Below are 15,610 nucleotides of genomic sequence, written 5' to 3'. Positions count from 1 at the left end.
TTCAGAAATTATAGTATTTCTTTTGCATCAAGCCTTCGTCTTGTTGCATCCATTTATAAATGTGTTTAACGTATCTTTCCGTCTCAGTTTTGGGTGTCCAATCTCTAATTGGTTTCCAATCTCTAATTCTCTTTAATATTCTGGTGTCCTCCATACGATCAATGTATTTATTCCATTTGATTTTCCTTTCCATTATTCGGTTATTCACAGGTTGAATTTTGCATTTATCCCTAATTATGTTGCTTCTGATTTTATCCCTTAGTGATTTTTGTGTAATCTTAAATCTTCATTTCTGTTGTTTCATTTACGTGCTTTTTTTTTGTGTTCTTGCTTTAGATTCTCACCCACAAGTACGAGTCTTACAACCGATTTGTTTTCTTTCTGATTTTTTTTTTTCCCATATCGTATTATTGAGGCAGGTCCCGCGCTGTGGCGTCGCTGTCTAAGGTATCCTGCCTAGGACTCGCGTTACGGAATGCGTGCTGGTTCGAGTCCTCATGGGGGAAGAAATTTTCTCATAAAATTTCGGCGAGTGTATGGGACCAATGCCCACCCAGCATCGTGATGCACTTGGGGAGCTACGATAGGTCGCGAAATCCAGTTGCGAATACCAGCTGGTAGGGGATCATTGTGCTAACCACACGATACCTCCATTCTGGTTGGATGATCGTCCAACTCTGCTTCGGCATGTTGGGCGTGAGGCCAGCAGCCGGCTGGTCGGTCTATGCCCTTCATGAGCTGTAGCGCCACGGATTATTATTATTATTATTATTATTATTATTGAGGCAACCTCCAATTTCGTTAACAGTATTGACTTAGTGTCATTGTGCTGAGAGTAACTGATGTCATCCTTATTTGGGAATAGGTATGGGGGTTACGAAATTGGCTATGTCACACCAAAGTAACTATTTTAAATAATTATTTAACAAATATTTGTAAATTGAAGGAAATGTAAACTGCTTTTGTATGAGAAGGCACAAATTCGGCAAGTGCACAATATTTTGAATTTTGTATGTGGAAGAACTATTGTGTGTGTATATCTGAAGTGTGATTAGTGTAATATAATACTAGTCAGTGATGTATACAATGGAGGGGGAAAGGAACTGACCACCCTACCCCATTATCTCCTGGCTTAGTTGCCTCATGAGTGATGACTTATTAGTGTCACTTATATCTGTTCAAACCTGTCTTCAGACAGTTGACTAAACAACATATTGTGCTCTTATTTCTGACTGGTCAGAGACTGTTGCAAATGAAATCTGGTCTTTTTGTTCAAGTCATTGACTAGTGGTTCGTATTACTTACTTACTGGCTGTTAAGGAACCTGGAGGTTCATTGCCACCCTCACATAAGCCACCATTGGTCCCTATCTTGAGCAAGATTAATCCATTCTCTATCATCATATCCCACCTCCCTCAAATCCATTTTAATATCTTCCCATCTATGTCTCAGCCTCCCTAAAGGTCTTTTTCCCTCCGGCCTCCCAACTAACACACTATATGCATTTCTGGATTCACCCATACGTGCTACATGCCCTGCCCATCTCAAACGTCTGGATTTAATGTTCCTAATGTCAGGTGAAGAATACAATGCGTGCAGTTCTGTGTTGTGTAACTTTCTCGCAGTTCTGTGTTGTGTAACTTTCTCCATTCTCCTGTAACTTCATCCCTCTTAGCCCCAAATATTTTCCTAAGCACTTTATTCTCAAACACCCTTAACCTGTGTTCCTCTCTCAAAGTGAGAGTCCAAGTTTCACAACCATAAAGAACAACCGGTAATAGAACTGTTTTATAAATTCTAACTTTCAGATTTTTTGACAGCAGACTGGATGATAAAAGCTTCTCAACCGAATAATAACAGGCATTTCCCATATTTATTCTGTGTTTAATTTCCTCCCAAGTATCATTTATATTTGTTACTGTTGCTCCAAGATATTTGAACTTCTCCACCTCTTCAAAAGATAAATTTCCAATTTTTATATTTCCATTTCGTACAATATTCTCGTCACGAGACGTAATCATATACTTTGTCTTTCTGGGATTTACTTCCAAACCTATCTCTTTACTAGCTTCAAGTAAAATTCCCCTAGTGGTTCGTATGTATTCTTAAAATATGCAGCATACATTGCATCGAATGCAACATAAATGTCCTATGTTAGATTGTGTGACTTCATAAACATCCTCCATTCTTCCATAACTTCCTCTGTGGTCCTTGCATCTCCATGCTTTGTGCTGCAGGTTATCTTACTTTCTGACAGCAGAGTCTAGTGATTGAATACAGATTGTTCAAGGCTATATAGTCCCTCCTATGTCCAAACTAAATATGAACATTGCAGTCTTTATATAGTAAGTTTTGCGAAATTGCTACACATGTGCTACAGGGATAATATCCAGGGATTGAAATGTACAGGAATTACTTTGAGGAAACAACTTCCACATTGCAACTCTGGCATTTCAGTTACTGAGAATTATGGTTTAATTGGGCGCTATGAAAGAAGTATATTATTGTTGGCACTGTTTGAAGAAAATGATGTACCTTTCTTAGTTCCATTTCAGATGTTGTAGTAGTGTTAAAAGAGTGTTTTCTTTTGTGACTTCACCATACTCTTATTACAGGGTCCCAGTGCGAGTGCTTATGTTACATATCATAAGGCTGATGATGCTTTACGGGCAATACAGGCAGTGAATAATATCTCAGTTGATGGAAGGACAATCAAGACTTCTCTAGGGACAACGAAATACTGCTCTCATTTCATGAAGAATCAGGCATGTCCTAAACCAGACTGCATGTACCTACATGACTTGGGTAAGTTGTCCAAATTTTTTGAGAGATGTATGTATTATGTAATTTATTAACACTACAATTGGGTATACATCCGGTGGCAGTGATATATAATATACAATAATTACAATTACATGAAATAAAATAAATAAACGTAAATGAAATGAAATAAAGTAAAATAAACGTAAATCTTTAAATAGTAAATGCAATAAACCTAGGACTATAAATAAAAACTATTCTATAATAACGCCTACGATAAGCAAAAGTAAATCTAACTTATAAATACTTCTATTTCACCCAACTATTACCAATTTAAATAATTACATATCACCTTAATTAATTACATACCACCTTAATTAATTACATACCAACTTAATTACATATCACCTTAATTTATTTACATATCAACTAACTTACATATCATCTTAATTACATATCAACTTAATTATATATCAACTCAATTAATTACATGACACAACTTAAATAATTACGCTGCACCTCCAATTAAATTTTCAGTCTTATCTTCTCAACCTTTCCTTAAATGTATTGATTTTGAGAGGACCACCCTGAAAGATTACTGCAGGTAAGCTGTTCCAGTCTACTATTGAGCAGTTAACAAAGGAAAATTTTGCCATGTCCATTCTTTGCTTTCTACATTTAAACTTCCTAATATGATCTGCCCTGCCTAAGTATGAAGGTGTTACTAATTTAGCATTGATGTCGGTCCATGCTTTGTGTCCCATTTGTGCCTTGAACAATGCGGTGAGTCTGGTTTTTCGTCGCCTTGACTTGAGAAGTTCCCACCCTAAGTCTTTTACTATCTCTTCACTATGTCCCTTCCCCATTTTGACATATTTTGCTGCCTTGCGTTGGACCTTTTCTATTGAGTCGATTTGGTTTTGTCTTTATGGATCCCAACCTACTGCTCCATATTCCATAATTGGACGAACAAGGGTTTTGTACGCTAATTCTTTTGACTTTCAGTTAGATTTCTTCAGAATACGCATAGAGAAATGTAGTGCTTTCCAGGCTTTCCTTGTGGTATTAGTGACTTGTTCCTTGTACGTGAATTAATTTTCACAGATTCTGACTTGTTTTATGATATGCAATAACTTAATATTCGTCATTCTACACTCAAGTACAGATAGTTTGTACAGTAGAATCCCGATTATCCGTCATCCTATTAACTGATTGGTGGATTAACCATCTGTCTTTCTCTCGCTTTTGTTTTTTTGCTGCAGAAATAAATGAATTACTGGGTGTATTAGATATTCCATAAGTGGAAATATAAGGTATAAACCATATAGAACCTATAAATCTGGAATATAAATAAAACTTGATAACAACTTGTTACCAATATTAATCCTAGAAATCTCATACGCAAATCAACACATTATATTAGCACGTTATTTTTTTTTCTATAGTGTGTTATTACAAGCCTTTCCCATTATACAGTATGGTCTAATGTTCGAATTGTACCGTATAACTTCTATATGAATGGTTTTCTACTGGTGTCGAAATCTCGTTGTGCTAAGAATCGAAGAAAAGTTGTAAATAATTGAGTGGTTTGTGGAAAGAGAAACCGTGGCTGAAATCGCATCAAAATATGGGATTAGAGTGTATAATAATACATTATGCAACGAGCCTATAATGGTAGTAATTAAGACGCGAGTATGTTTGTTTATGAAACTAGCGCGAGTTTCATAATTTTCATATGAGTGTCTTAATTACCATTATAGGCAATTTTCATACGACTTTTTATGCTCGACCATACTTCTAACTTGAAATTATTCATAAGTATTCATGTTATGGTTATGTAAGTGAGGAGTGGAACTGACCTGAATTGTGAGATGTGCGCAGACGCGAAAGTATTGATTTTTTTCTGAGGCACGAATGTCATTGACCTTGATATAATCTAGAGAATAACATGAACATTAGTCTTGATATAACCTGGAAATTGATTTAGATTTGAAAAACGAGATGACAAATTGAATATATTTGAATATTATTTACAATTAACGCTAATTATTATAGTAACAGAACATAACCATCTGCGACAGTATTGGATTTCCAGCCTCCGTTTCACTAATTGTCTTTCGATTGCATATCCGAGAATAATCGATACTTGCGGTTTTATAATGGTACAATGGTGATTTCTCATTGGCTGAACAACTGAATTATAATGAATAGGTGTACTTTAATGAGGTGCATTAAAGGGCTACTACCAGGTGTATAATTACTACATTTCGGCATGGTCGAGCATAAAGTACGTAAATCTACAACACTAGACCTCCACTGCTCATATCTTTCCACAGACAGCCACTACAAGGAATTTCCTTGCCCCTTAACAACCTGTCGTTGATAACCAGACTTAAATTTGTGAACTTCTGATCCACTATCTAGCATGTTAAGCACAACAACGCGAAGGGAATTACGAAAGTGTAAATAGGCTATTATTTACTAAACTTACGAAAATCTTTTATGGTACGGATTATCCGACTTTTCCAATTAACCATTTAGCCCACCCCCTTAATTACCGCGGATAATAGAGGTTCTGCTGTATTGTAATTTTATCCTTGTTGTGTTTACAAGAGAACAGCTAGGAGTGTTAACTAATAAAGAATTCGACTGAATACAACGAACGGGGATTTTATGACTTTTGCGTGACCCTAGGTCCCAGCTGAAATCACAAGCCTGATCCATTTGTGCATCCATCTGTTTCTTTCATTAAATATCGAAGAAATATAATCTACATAAAGATCCAGTGCTGTGGATTGAGCCTTGGCGTAGCTAAGTGGTTAGAGCGCCCAGTGTGTAGAACTGAAAGTCCTGGGTTCGATTCCTGATGCCGAAATGAATTTTTCTTCATTAATAACCAATGGTAACTATAACAGATAATTCTGTAGGACCAAAAAATTAATCTTTATGTATATCTAAATTTGTGTTTGTATCATCACAGCCAACAGTAACCAGGTCTGTAAAAATTACATGATTTTCTTTTAATGTGTCTGTGATAGAACAGGCAATATTGTTCGCATTTTCTGCTACTTCTATAGTAATATGACCGAGATACTTGTCAAGTATTTTCTTTGTTGTCTCAGCGTCTGTACTAATAACCATTCTCCTGACCATACTTTGATTGATATAAAGAAGCTTCTTTCAAATTTAGGAACTTTATTTGATTTCATTTTGCATTTGTATGGTGAGAGGTTTCAAGCACTTAAAAGCAGCTACATCGAAATATTTACTAGCATTTATTTTAATTTTATGCATTTTACAAAGCTTTTCTGCTTTTATTTTTTCTCCAGTTTGTAGTATATTTCATGCTGCAGTGTGGTACTTTTGCATCATGATTGTCATACGAAACGTAGACACTTTTGAAACTGATACTTGCCTCCAAGTTTAAACTATTTTCTTTGCCACTTCTGTGTAGAGAAAAATTAGTTGAAGGCTCTGACAGGCTATATTTTCAAGATTGTATTAGTTATGTATTCATTTCAGACTAAAGGATACTGAAACATTTCCGTGGAGCTTTATTTTGTTAATAGTAATATTTATATTATTTTGTATGTAGGAAATGCAGAGAAACAGATTATTTAATTTCAAATATAAATTTGTGTTAGTTTATAAATTAATAAGATATAAATGACGTACGTCTGAAAAAGATCAATAAATGAAATGATATTGTGTAAGAAACAAAAGTTAATAGATCAAAATATATTAAATTCATTGTGTTGGTTGAAAACATATTAAGTAACAATTGAAAAGTCAAATTGTTCTGCATTGTGATAGGAAACATGTCCGATTTTATCCATGTTAGTTCTAAATGTGTATAATAGCACTTTGGAATTTCTTTCTTCTAAACATTCAAAACACTGTGAAATGATCGTTTTTATTACTTCCTGTAAAATAGAATTGGGGAATACTGTCTTCTGGCAAGGTAATTGACAGATTGACTAATGAATAATATTCTGACAGCAAAATTTTATTATTGACTTGTTTTATGGACAAGTGTGCATGAAATTGCAGCACACATCAAGATGGTTTAACATAATCGAGGTTTGTTATATATTACAGGAGATGCAGAGGCTAGCTTTACAAAGGAAGAAATGCAGCAAGGCAAGCATCAGGAGTATGAGAAGAAACTGCATGAACAGTTGCTGAACACATTCAACCATAGGGATAGGTCAGTATTCCAGCTAATGTTAAGTGACATTCTGAAATCAAGCTGTGTAAGACCACCAGTGTACATAGGTCAAGGGCATTACCGCGTTGCTATCATCAGTGACAAGCGGCGAGCTTTGAGTTTAGTGCAAAGAATGTTGACCGGAATGCAGAGAAGGCTTTAATTTCTCCCACACCAATCACATTATTTTTCAAGGGTCAGAGTTTAATTACTCTGTTGCTGGCAGTTTCTTTTCACCTCAACTATCATCCATGATAGCGATCTAGTAATAAGGAACTGAGGCTGCTTTCTGGCTTGAGTTCAGATCACATTTGGACTGATTACCTTGTTCGGATTTTTCCGACTTTTTTCGCACTTGTATGGCGAATTTCAGTTACTCAATCCACAGTCTCATCTGAACAAAATACCATTTTGTTGTCACCATTAACTCTCTTAATAATAATCCTTGGTGCTACAGCCCGTAAAGGGCCCAGACCGACCAGCCGGCTGCTTGCCTCACTCCCACATGCCGAAGCAGAGGTGGACGATCATCCAACCAGAATGGAGGTATCATGTGGTTAGCACGATGATCCCCCAGCCGTTATAGCTGGCTTTTGCTACCTATCGTAGCTCCCCAAGTGCATCACGATGCTGGGTGGACACCGGTCCCATACATTGGCCGAAATTTCATGAGAAAATTTCTTTCCCCATGAGGACTCAAACCAGCGCACATTCTGTAACGCAAGTCCTAGACAGGATGCCTTAGACCACGATGCCACGGGGCGGGACATTAACTCTCTTACTTTCCAATATACGAGAGTGATGTAGCAAAATGTGTAACTGTTTCAATGTAGGTGCTGTATTTTTGTTTTATGGTGGTTATATAACATACACAGAACCCCCAAACTGTTTGGAGGACCACATCTGTTGGTTAGCAAGTCCACATGATCTAGCTGGGAGGATTGTCAAACAACTTTACAGACCATATTCCCTCTTCACCACTTAGGGGATACTTACACATGTCTTGGCAGGTGAGCATGCTGAAATGACATTTTCTCCATCTTTGATGGAACAGTTGTGATTCAGCCCCCAGAACCTCATTTGTTAAAAACAGGTTGCACTATGTAAAGGTAAGGATGATATTTAAGTAAGAGGGGTTTTGGAATGCACTTCACTACTTTTTGCAACCCAATTTCTGAATATTGATCTTCTTAATTTTAGCCTTTACCTTGATCTTAATTTTTTAAGGCATCGAATGGTTGGATCGATTGTTTCAGAAAATACTTTGAGCTGAGATGAAATGATAAGCAGGGAAGCACAAAGTGCTTATTTTCACTGATGATTCTGTTATTGCGTGGTTATCAGTTCAGGTATTAACCAAATTATCAATACACACTTCATTGAGTTTAAGTAGCGATTGTGTTATAATTTCATTACTGTTTTAGTTAACCTTTTCATGTTTTCCCTCATAAGAAATTTACATGTGCTGGTCCCTTGCAAAGCTTTTCTTTTCTTTTTCCTTGGAGGAAGGCCCACACGCTAGCACCACAACCTTAGGCTTATTGTTGACCTCCTTATGTTGGAATGACTGAAGTCCATTTAGAATTGCTCTTCAAGTGCATGATTCAGTGCATTGTATTGATTCAGCCACAGCATCCAGTCCTGACTGGAGGCCTGATCCTCACCTTCCTGTGTTATTGGTCTGCTGCATCCTTAACCAGAAGAACATGTCGCAGTAGATTCCATGACTCACCAAAGTACCATCTATCCAAAAGAGCTATATTACCCCAGTTGCCTGCAGTCCGCTTGAAAGCCCCTGCAGCTTCGCTAGATATGTGCAGCTCCCGCAGACAGATGCCACCTATAGACAGATCCTGGAACCACATTCGCCATGTCCTCCTCTTCGACCTGTAAACTGTTAAGATGATTAATGGAATAATACTAATGAAGGTGAAATGAAATTTACCCAGCAATTCTGCTTTGAATGGTCGAGGAAAAACCTCAGAAAAAACCCCAACCAAGATTTGAACCCAGGTCCGCTCGTTTCACAGCAGGAAGGCTAACCAGTACTCCACAGCAGTGGACTGGAAAACATCTTAAGTGGGAATCTTTGTAGTGTGATGAAGAGAGCAAAATTGACATGCACACAAAGTGTAGCAAACCTTGAATGAGTAGTCACTAAAAAGAATTCTCTTCAATATATAACTGTTGTTTTCCAATATTTCTTATTATTTCAAATCTGTCTTTTGCTTATTCTATTCCTTGCGTGTCTTAACTGATACTCATTGCATTCTGATATCAAGGAGGTACTTGATGTGACACACTCTGCTGTCATGTTTAGACCCAGATGATATTTGTTACATATACATATCTTTTTTTCAATTTAGGTATTTATGAGGTAAATGTTTTTATTTTAGAATGTGATTAAATTCTTACCTTTATCTTTTACACAGTAATTTTTACATTTTGCATTCCGGCAGAAATCAAAAGAGGTTATTATCCGAATGTATTGAGTTGACTAATTATATTTCGGTGTGAGAAAGCAAAAGGCAGTGCAGTAACCTACTTAAAATAATATACAGTATACATTTATTTCAGAAAACCGACACCTTCACCCCCTGCTGTTTCTACCAGTATTTCCAACTGTCAGAACGTGTATCAGGGAAGCAACTCTAGCTCAAGTTCAAGCTCCACGACCTGTATTCAGTCCTGTAATAAAGAAGCATGGCCTTCGCTTCAGCCAGGTCTTGTTAACTCGAACAATAACAATGGTGAGTGTTCTCAGTGATTCAAATTTTGTATCTCAGTAAAATAGAATATACAAGGGTCAGTCAAATGAAAACGAGAAATCATTTTTTTCTCCGCAAACGAATTTTATTTCTCAAAATTATCTCCACCAGTGTTTAGGCACTTATCCCACCTGCGCACCAGATTTTTGAAACCTTGTTCATAAAAGTCTTTTGTCTGCTGGTGGCACCACTGCTGCACTACCTCAATCACGTCACTGTCCGTTGCAAACCGACACCCTCCCAGGTTACTTTTGAGCTTGCCAAAAATCTGGAAGTCGCAAGGTAACAAGTCCGGGCTGTAAGTGGGATGTTCGAGCACCTCCCAGCACAGGTCCCGAATGGTGTCCATGGCGTGCCGAGCTGTGTGTGTGGCCGCACATTGTAGTGTAACAAAACGATATCTTCACACAAACATCCAACTCTTGTTTTTGACAGCATGATGCAATTCAGTACGGAGGATTTCGGAGTATTGAGTGGAGGTGACAGATTCTCCTCTCTCCATGAAGTGGCAGAGTAATGGACCCTCTGAGTCAAAGAACAGCATGAGCATCACCTTGTCTGCAGTTGTGAAATTACTGAACTTTTTTTGGGCGTGGTGATGTGTTGTGCTTCCACTGCATGCTGTGTCATTTGCAGTATGTAGTGCTTCCACCATGTTTCATCCACTGTCACAATATGTTCCAAGAAAGCCTCCCTGTCCTGTTCATGACGCATCAGATGTTGCAAACTCAGTCCCATTCAGTGTTGTTTCTGCTCACCTGTGAGACATTTTGGCAACCACTTCCACACACACACTGTACAGTACTTCAATCGGTCTTGGATTATTGAGTATGCAGATCCATGACTGATATTCAGGTTCTGAGCCACTTCGTCCACTGTACACCTCCGATCTGCCCGGATGGGATTGTCTGCTGCAACAACATTTTCTTCCGTGATGACTGTGTGGGACTGGCCCGGGCACGGGTCGTCCTCCAGTGATGTTCGCCTTGTTGGTATTGCTTTGTCCACTCATACACTTGGGCGTGCGACATGCAGTTGTCCACATAAATCATCTTCATACAGCGATGAATTTCAATTGGTGGAACACCTTTGGCAGCTAGAAACTGCACCATACTACACTGCAAGAACTTGGATGCTCCTGTTACTGTGGACGTCATCTTCATCTTGCTGCTGCGCATCACTCCCTGTGCATGAATGTTGGCCAACCTCAGACAATACAGCTCTCAAACAGTAGTGTCAACTTTCAAAACTTTCTCACATGGAGGCACATAACCTAATTGTTGGCAGCTGTTTTCTCGTTTTCATTTGACTGACCCTCGTAATTTAGAAACTCATATTTTATTTGTCGATTTTATAAAGGCTTTCAACAGAGTATCAAGAGCAATATTATGTGACATGATGAAGGAAAGAGGATACCCATTACACTTAGTTAAAACAATTGAAGAAATGTGTAAAGACACAAAAATATGTATTAAGAAACATGGCAAAGAAAAAGTGATTAATCATGGAGTAAGTCAAGGATGTCCCTTGTCCCCCACTTTATTTAATATATTTATTGATGCTGCTGTTCTTGAATAGAAAGAATAGTTTTATTTGTTGATGACCAGGCTATTCTTTCCACTTCTGAAGATGAGCTTCAGAGAGAAGCATGCAAGTTGCAACAGATATTTAGGAATTACAATCTCGAAATATCTATTAAAAAATCAAAAGTTGTGGCATTTGAAGGCAAATTTCCAATAAGATCTAAAATAGCTTTGGATAATGAAATAGTGGAAAAAGTGAGCCATAGAACATAAATTGAATCAATTTCGACATATGTGCAGTACTATACAAAGAACGTGAAGAAATAAAATTAGGAAAGACACTATAATTTGATTTTACAAAGTACTGGTGGTCCCTCTATTGTTATATGGGAGTGAAAATTGAGTCCTCAGTAGATTGATTAGGAAGAAGATTAAAACATCCAAAATGCAATTTCTCAGACATATTTCAGGGTATACATTACAACTTAGAAAGCATGTTGGAAATATTCAGATTGTCAATTAATATAGATAAACACAATATAATATTTGTTACTCAGTCAAATGACAAATCAATGTAAAATAATGACTTATATTATATGGTTATTAAGTTTTATATACATGAGCTACAAATTGCAAACGTTTTCGCCCATTCGGGCCTGAAGATGCCTGAATGGGCGAAAACATTTGCAATTTGTAGCTCATGTATATAAAACTTAATGACCATATAATATAAGTCATTATTTTACATTGATTTGTCATTTGACTGAGTAACAAATATTATATTGTGTTTATCTATATACATTACAAGACCATATTTATAACTTCAAATACGAGAAGAACTAAACATTTACAAATTAGAAGATAAAATTAACACTATGAAATGGCTGTGGTTTCAACACATGGATAGAATGGATAACAACAGAATAACAAAACAAGCATTCCTATATAAACAAGATGGCCAACGTTCGATTGGTCGATCTAGGATGAGATGGGAAGATGTCTTTGTGTCGGAACAGGCTTTATAGCCTAGCTTTGCAGAAGAAGAAGAAAATTATTGCCAATCTTACCACTGTAAGAACACCATGGAATGACCACTTTGGAAAAGAAGAAACCTCAATCACTTTTCATTGGTTGAGAGTCTATGCTTGAGATATTAAGAATGTTGATGCATTGTTAATAACTGAACCAACAAATTGGTTCCCATATCCTTTCCTTTCCTCATGAAGGCTCTAATATGAAGCTCGAAAACATCTAAAAACCCAAAAATGTTGCACCATGTTGAAGAGTGTTAGTCTTAACTACATAAGTAAATTAATTACTGGAAAAAATAGTCCTGGAATGCATACAGATGAGTGATGATTTGAAAGGATTGTGGCAAAAGGACAGTTAAGACGTGAAAGAATCAGATGATAGTGCAGTAACATTAGTTTTGAGGGAAGCTGCACATTTGTGTGATTGAGGTTATGGAGGCAAGTGATGCTATCGATAGAATTAGCTATTTTTTTAGAATATTACAGTTGGAAAAAAGTTTCTTTGAATCAGATCTACATCTCTTACCCGCGGATAAGAGACTGCACTGTGGTGTATCCGTGACTGCTGGTGGTTATGCTCCCTCCCTCTTCCTGATGCACGACAGGGCATATTAGGATGCACTGCTTACCCGTTACCAATTTCAGTGAGTGCTGATGACCACTGATCGAAAGTATTGCCAACTTCTGTTCCACTTCTGCTGACTGTGGAATAGATAACCTTGGAGTAAACGAACATCATACAACATGGTACTCCTTTTATTCTATAGTTAGGCTATTTCAAAATTTATTCCATGATCATACAACTGGGCCTTAGATAAATGATTATGTAGAGAATTATTTCTATGTTTGTTGTGAATTCAGTTTTTTTTTTTCAAAGCCTGTGGCTACAACACAATTGGCAGGTATAGCAGAGAATAGGGATATCCTGAACTAGCACCAACAGATAGTGCACGTGTACTTTGAGGGATGCGCTTTACGTGTGCATTTGTTTTCTGGTATATAAATATTGAGGATTTACGTAGTTTATTAGTGCATTAAATATTCTTAAAAAACAACTCAAAATACCAAATTTTTGTTGTATTTCTATTTGTGAAAATCAGGAAAGTCTTTTGTCTTCATTCAGGTCCCGAAATATTCTGAATACATGCTTTAAACCTTAAAAAAATTTAACCAATTAAATTGCGCCTCGAAAGTGCTAGCAATTAAACAAAAATAACTACTTCAAGTAAGGAACTGCTTCTTACAGTTTAATTTTGGAAGAGGGAAAAGAAAAATTAATACAATCATGTGCAACCTGGACAGCAAGCTATGTTAGCTTAGATTATATTCAGTATTTCTAGGAGTCTCCGAAGTTTACACCAGCATTTTCCTCCTGCAGTAAACTCTCGATTAACTGGGATGTTTATTATCCAGGACGATCCATAGTGAAATCCATTTCGTGAATAATGTTTTTAATGTGCTGTAGAGTAATTATTAAAACCGTGCTTTTACTTCAAATTTTCAAAACCATCCTACATAGTATTCAAAACTGCATGGCCCTTAACCTACAAAACACACGAATAATCGTGATACTACTGCAATCATATTATATCATCTTATCAAACATTGCATTTGATTTTTCTGCAACTAGAGAAAAAAATACGAGGAATTCATCTCGATAGTCCCTTCCCTATAGAAAAAAAAACGTTGGTGGCTGCATAGTCTGTTTTTAGCGCATGATACTTACATTACTATTGATTAAAAAGGTAATATTCACCTTCGACAAAGTTCCTATTTTTATTTATTTATATTTTATTCGTACATCTCGTTCTCAAAGTTCTTGTTAAGGTTCATGAACATACAATTTACTCATATCTATATTCTGCATACTGCAGATTTCCCCATCCATCTCTTAAGGAGAATCGCTCAGTATTATAAAAGTTTATGTTGTTATTTACGGTAAATTAAATTATGAGGTAAGAAAATACTGAATTATATTAAATTATACTAGGTTATGCAAAATAATTATAAATATAATTTTGACACGCACAGAAAACCAACAAGCCGGAGAAAGTAATCAACTGTAGCATATGACATAATATAGCCCTACAACAAATTGTGTCGCATGGAACGCTCCTGCTATCTAACGGTAAAACTTCGCATAAGATATCACTATAGGGTAGCCTGGCTCATTTGTCAATTATTTACTATCTTTTTTAAATAAATTATGTGTTGGTGAAGTACTGAAGGAATGTCTTAGATATTTAGAATTGGAAGGACAAATTTTCAGTATGTCACTAATATGTTTTAAACTTTGTGTTACTTTTAAATGACTGTTTTCGTAAATATTGAGTTGCTTGTTGGACACATTCAACATTTCACTCAAGTCTTTAAAGAAGTGAACTGAATTTGTGTGTCTTCAGTTGAGATATCTACGTGATCTTCTGGCAGTCATTTGAAATGAGTAATGGACTGATGGTTTCAGTTAAAAAATAAACGAGTATGCTAACCCAAAATTTCTGTTTCTACAAAGATCTTGAAATGAATACTAGAAAAGGGATACTCAGTGCTTGATGATACTGATATAGTAATGGAGGTAAATATCAGGGGCGAATGCTAGTCACAAAAGTTAGGCTTGCTCTTTTATTCATAGGGGAAGATGGGAGGATATAATAATTCATAATTAATAAAAATAATCAGACCCACATAGCCTAAATAATTTATTTTATAATTATGAAATCATTATGAGTCATGGATCATATTCGCTTATCAGATGTAGAAGTTCGATATGATATGACAAACATGGCCAACAAAACAGTTTATTTACTTTTTCGACCCTGCCAACCAATGCATGTTGTTGTATTGAGCTGCACTGAACGAGCGCACTTATTCACTATAGGCTAATGTCTGTCTTCTGTTGAATAGTCCTTCACGAAAATGGATTTAATAATAAGGTTTCAATAACACACAATTCCGAACTCATTACAATACTTCAAATTAATGTTTAAGAATTAATAATACATGCAGCAACTAACACATGCATTCCGCTCATACAATTACATTGCACTCGCAAATCACAGCACATTCCCACTGTCAATACTGCTCTGTGTAACGTTAAATAGTCGTTGGTGTAGCTCTCGGACCAGAGCTTCAAACAACACATAACAGAAGCATGTGCGCCTAGAGGAAGGCACTTGCGCGCGCATCATATTCTCGCTATTTCTACGTCTTTCCTGTAGCTCCGAGAAACGAGCAAGCGTTGCGATACTTGCGGTGTGCAACCTGCGGATGGTATTACACCTATACAATGTTCCAAAAATCAAAATAAATTTTAATGTACGT

General features: G+C 36.6%; 1 protein-coding gene across 5 annotated transcripts in view; it reads left to right on the top strand.

Annotated features, from left to right (window-relative positions):
- LOC138708081 (probable serine/threonine-protein kinase DDB_G0267686) overlaps positions 1-15,610 on the top strand; it is an 88,803-nt gene that overhangs the window by 30,585 nt on the left and 42,608 nt on the right. For all 5 annotated transcript variants that reach the window (XM_069838236.1, XM_069838235.1, XM_069838234.1 and 2 more), the window contains 3 exons: positions 2,616-2,805; positions 6,859-6,967; positions 9,545-9,717. In XM_069838236.1, the coding sequence (XP_069694337.1) occupies positions 2,616-2,805; positions 6,859-6,967; positions 9,545-9,717 (472 nt within the window). The remainder of the gene's footprint in view (positions 1-2,615; positions 2,806-6,858; positions 6,968-9,544; positions 9,718-15,610) is intronic.

This window comes from Periplaneta americana, chromosome 10, assembly GCF_040183065.1.
Source record: "Periplaneta americana isolate PAMFEO1 chromosome 10, P.americana_PAMFEO1_priV1, whole genome shotgun sequence".
Taxonomy (NCBI): domain Eukaryota; kingdom Metazoa; phylum Arthropoda; class Insecta; order Blattodea; family Blattidae; genus Periplaneta; species Periplaneta americana.
The sequence above is the reverse complement of the archived record's forward strand: the minus strand, read 5'-3'. Positions and strand labels throughout refer to the sequence as shown.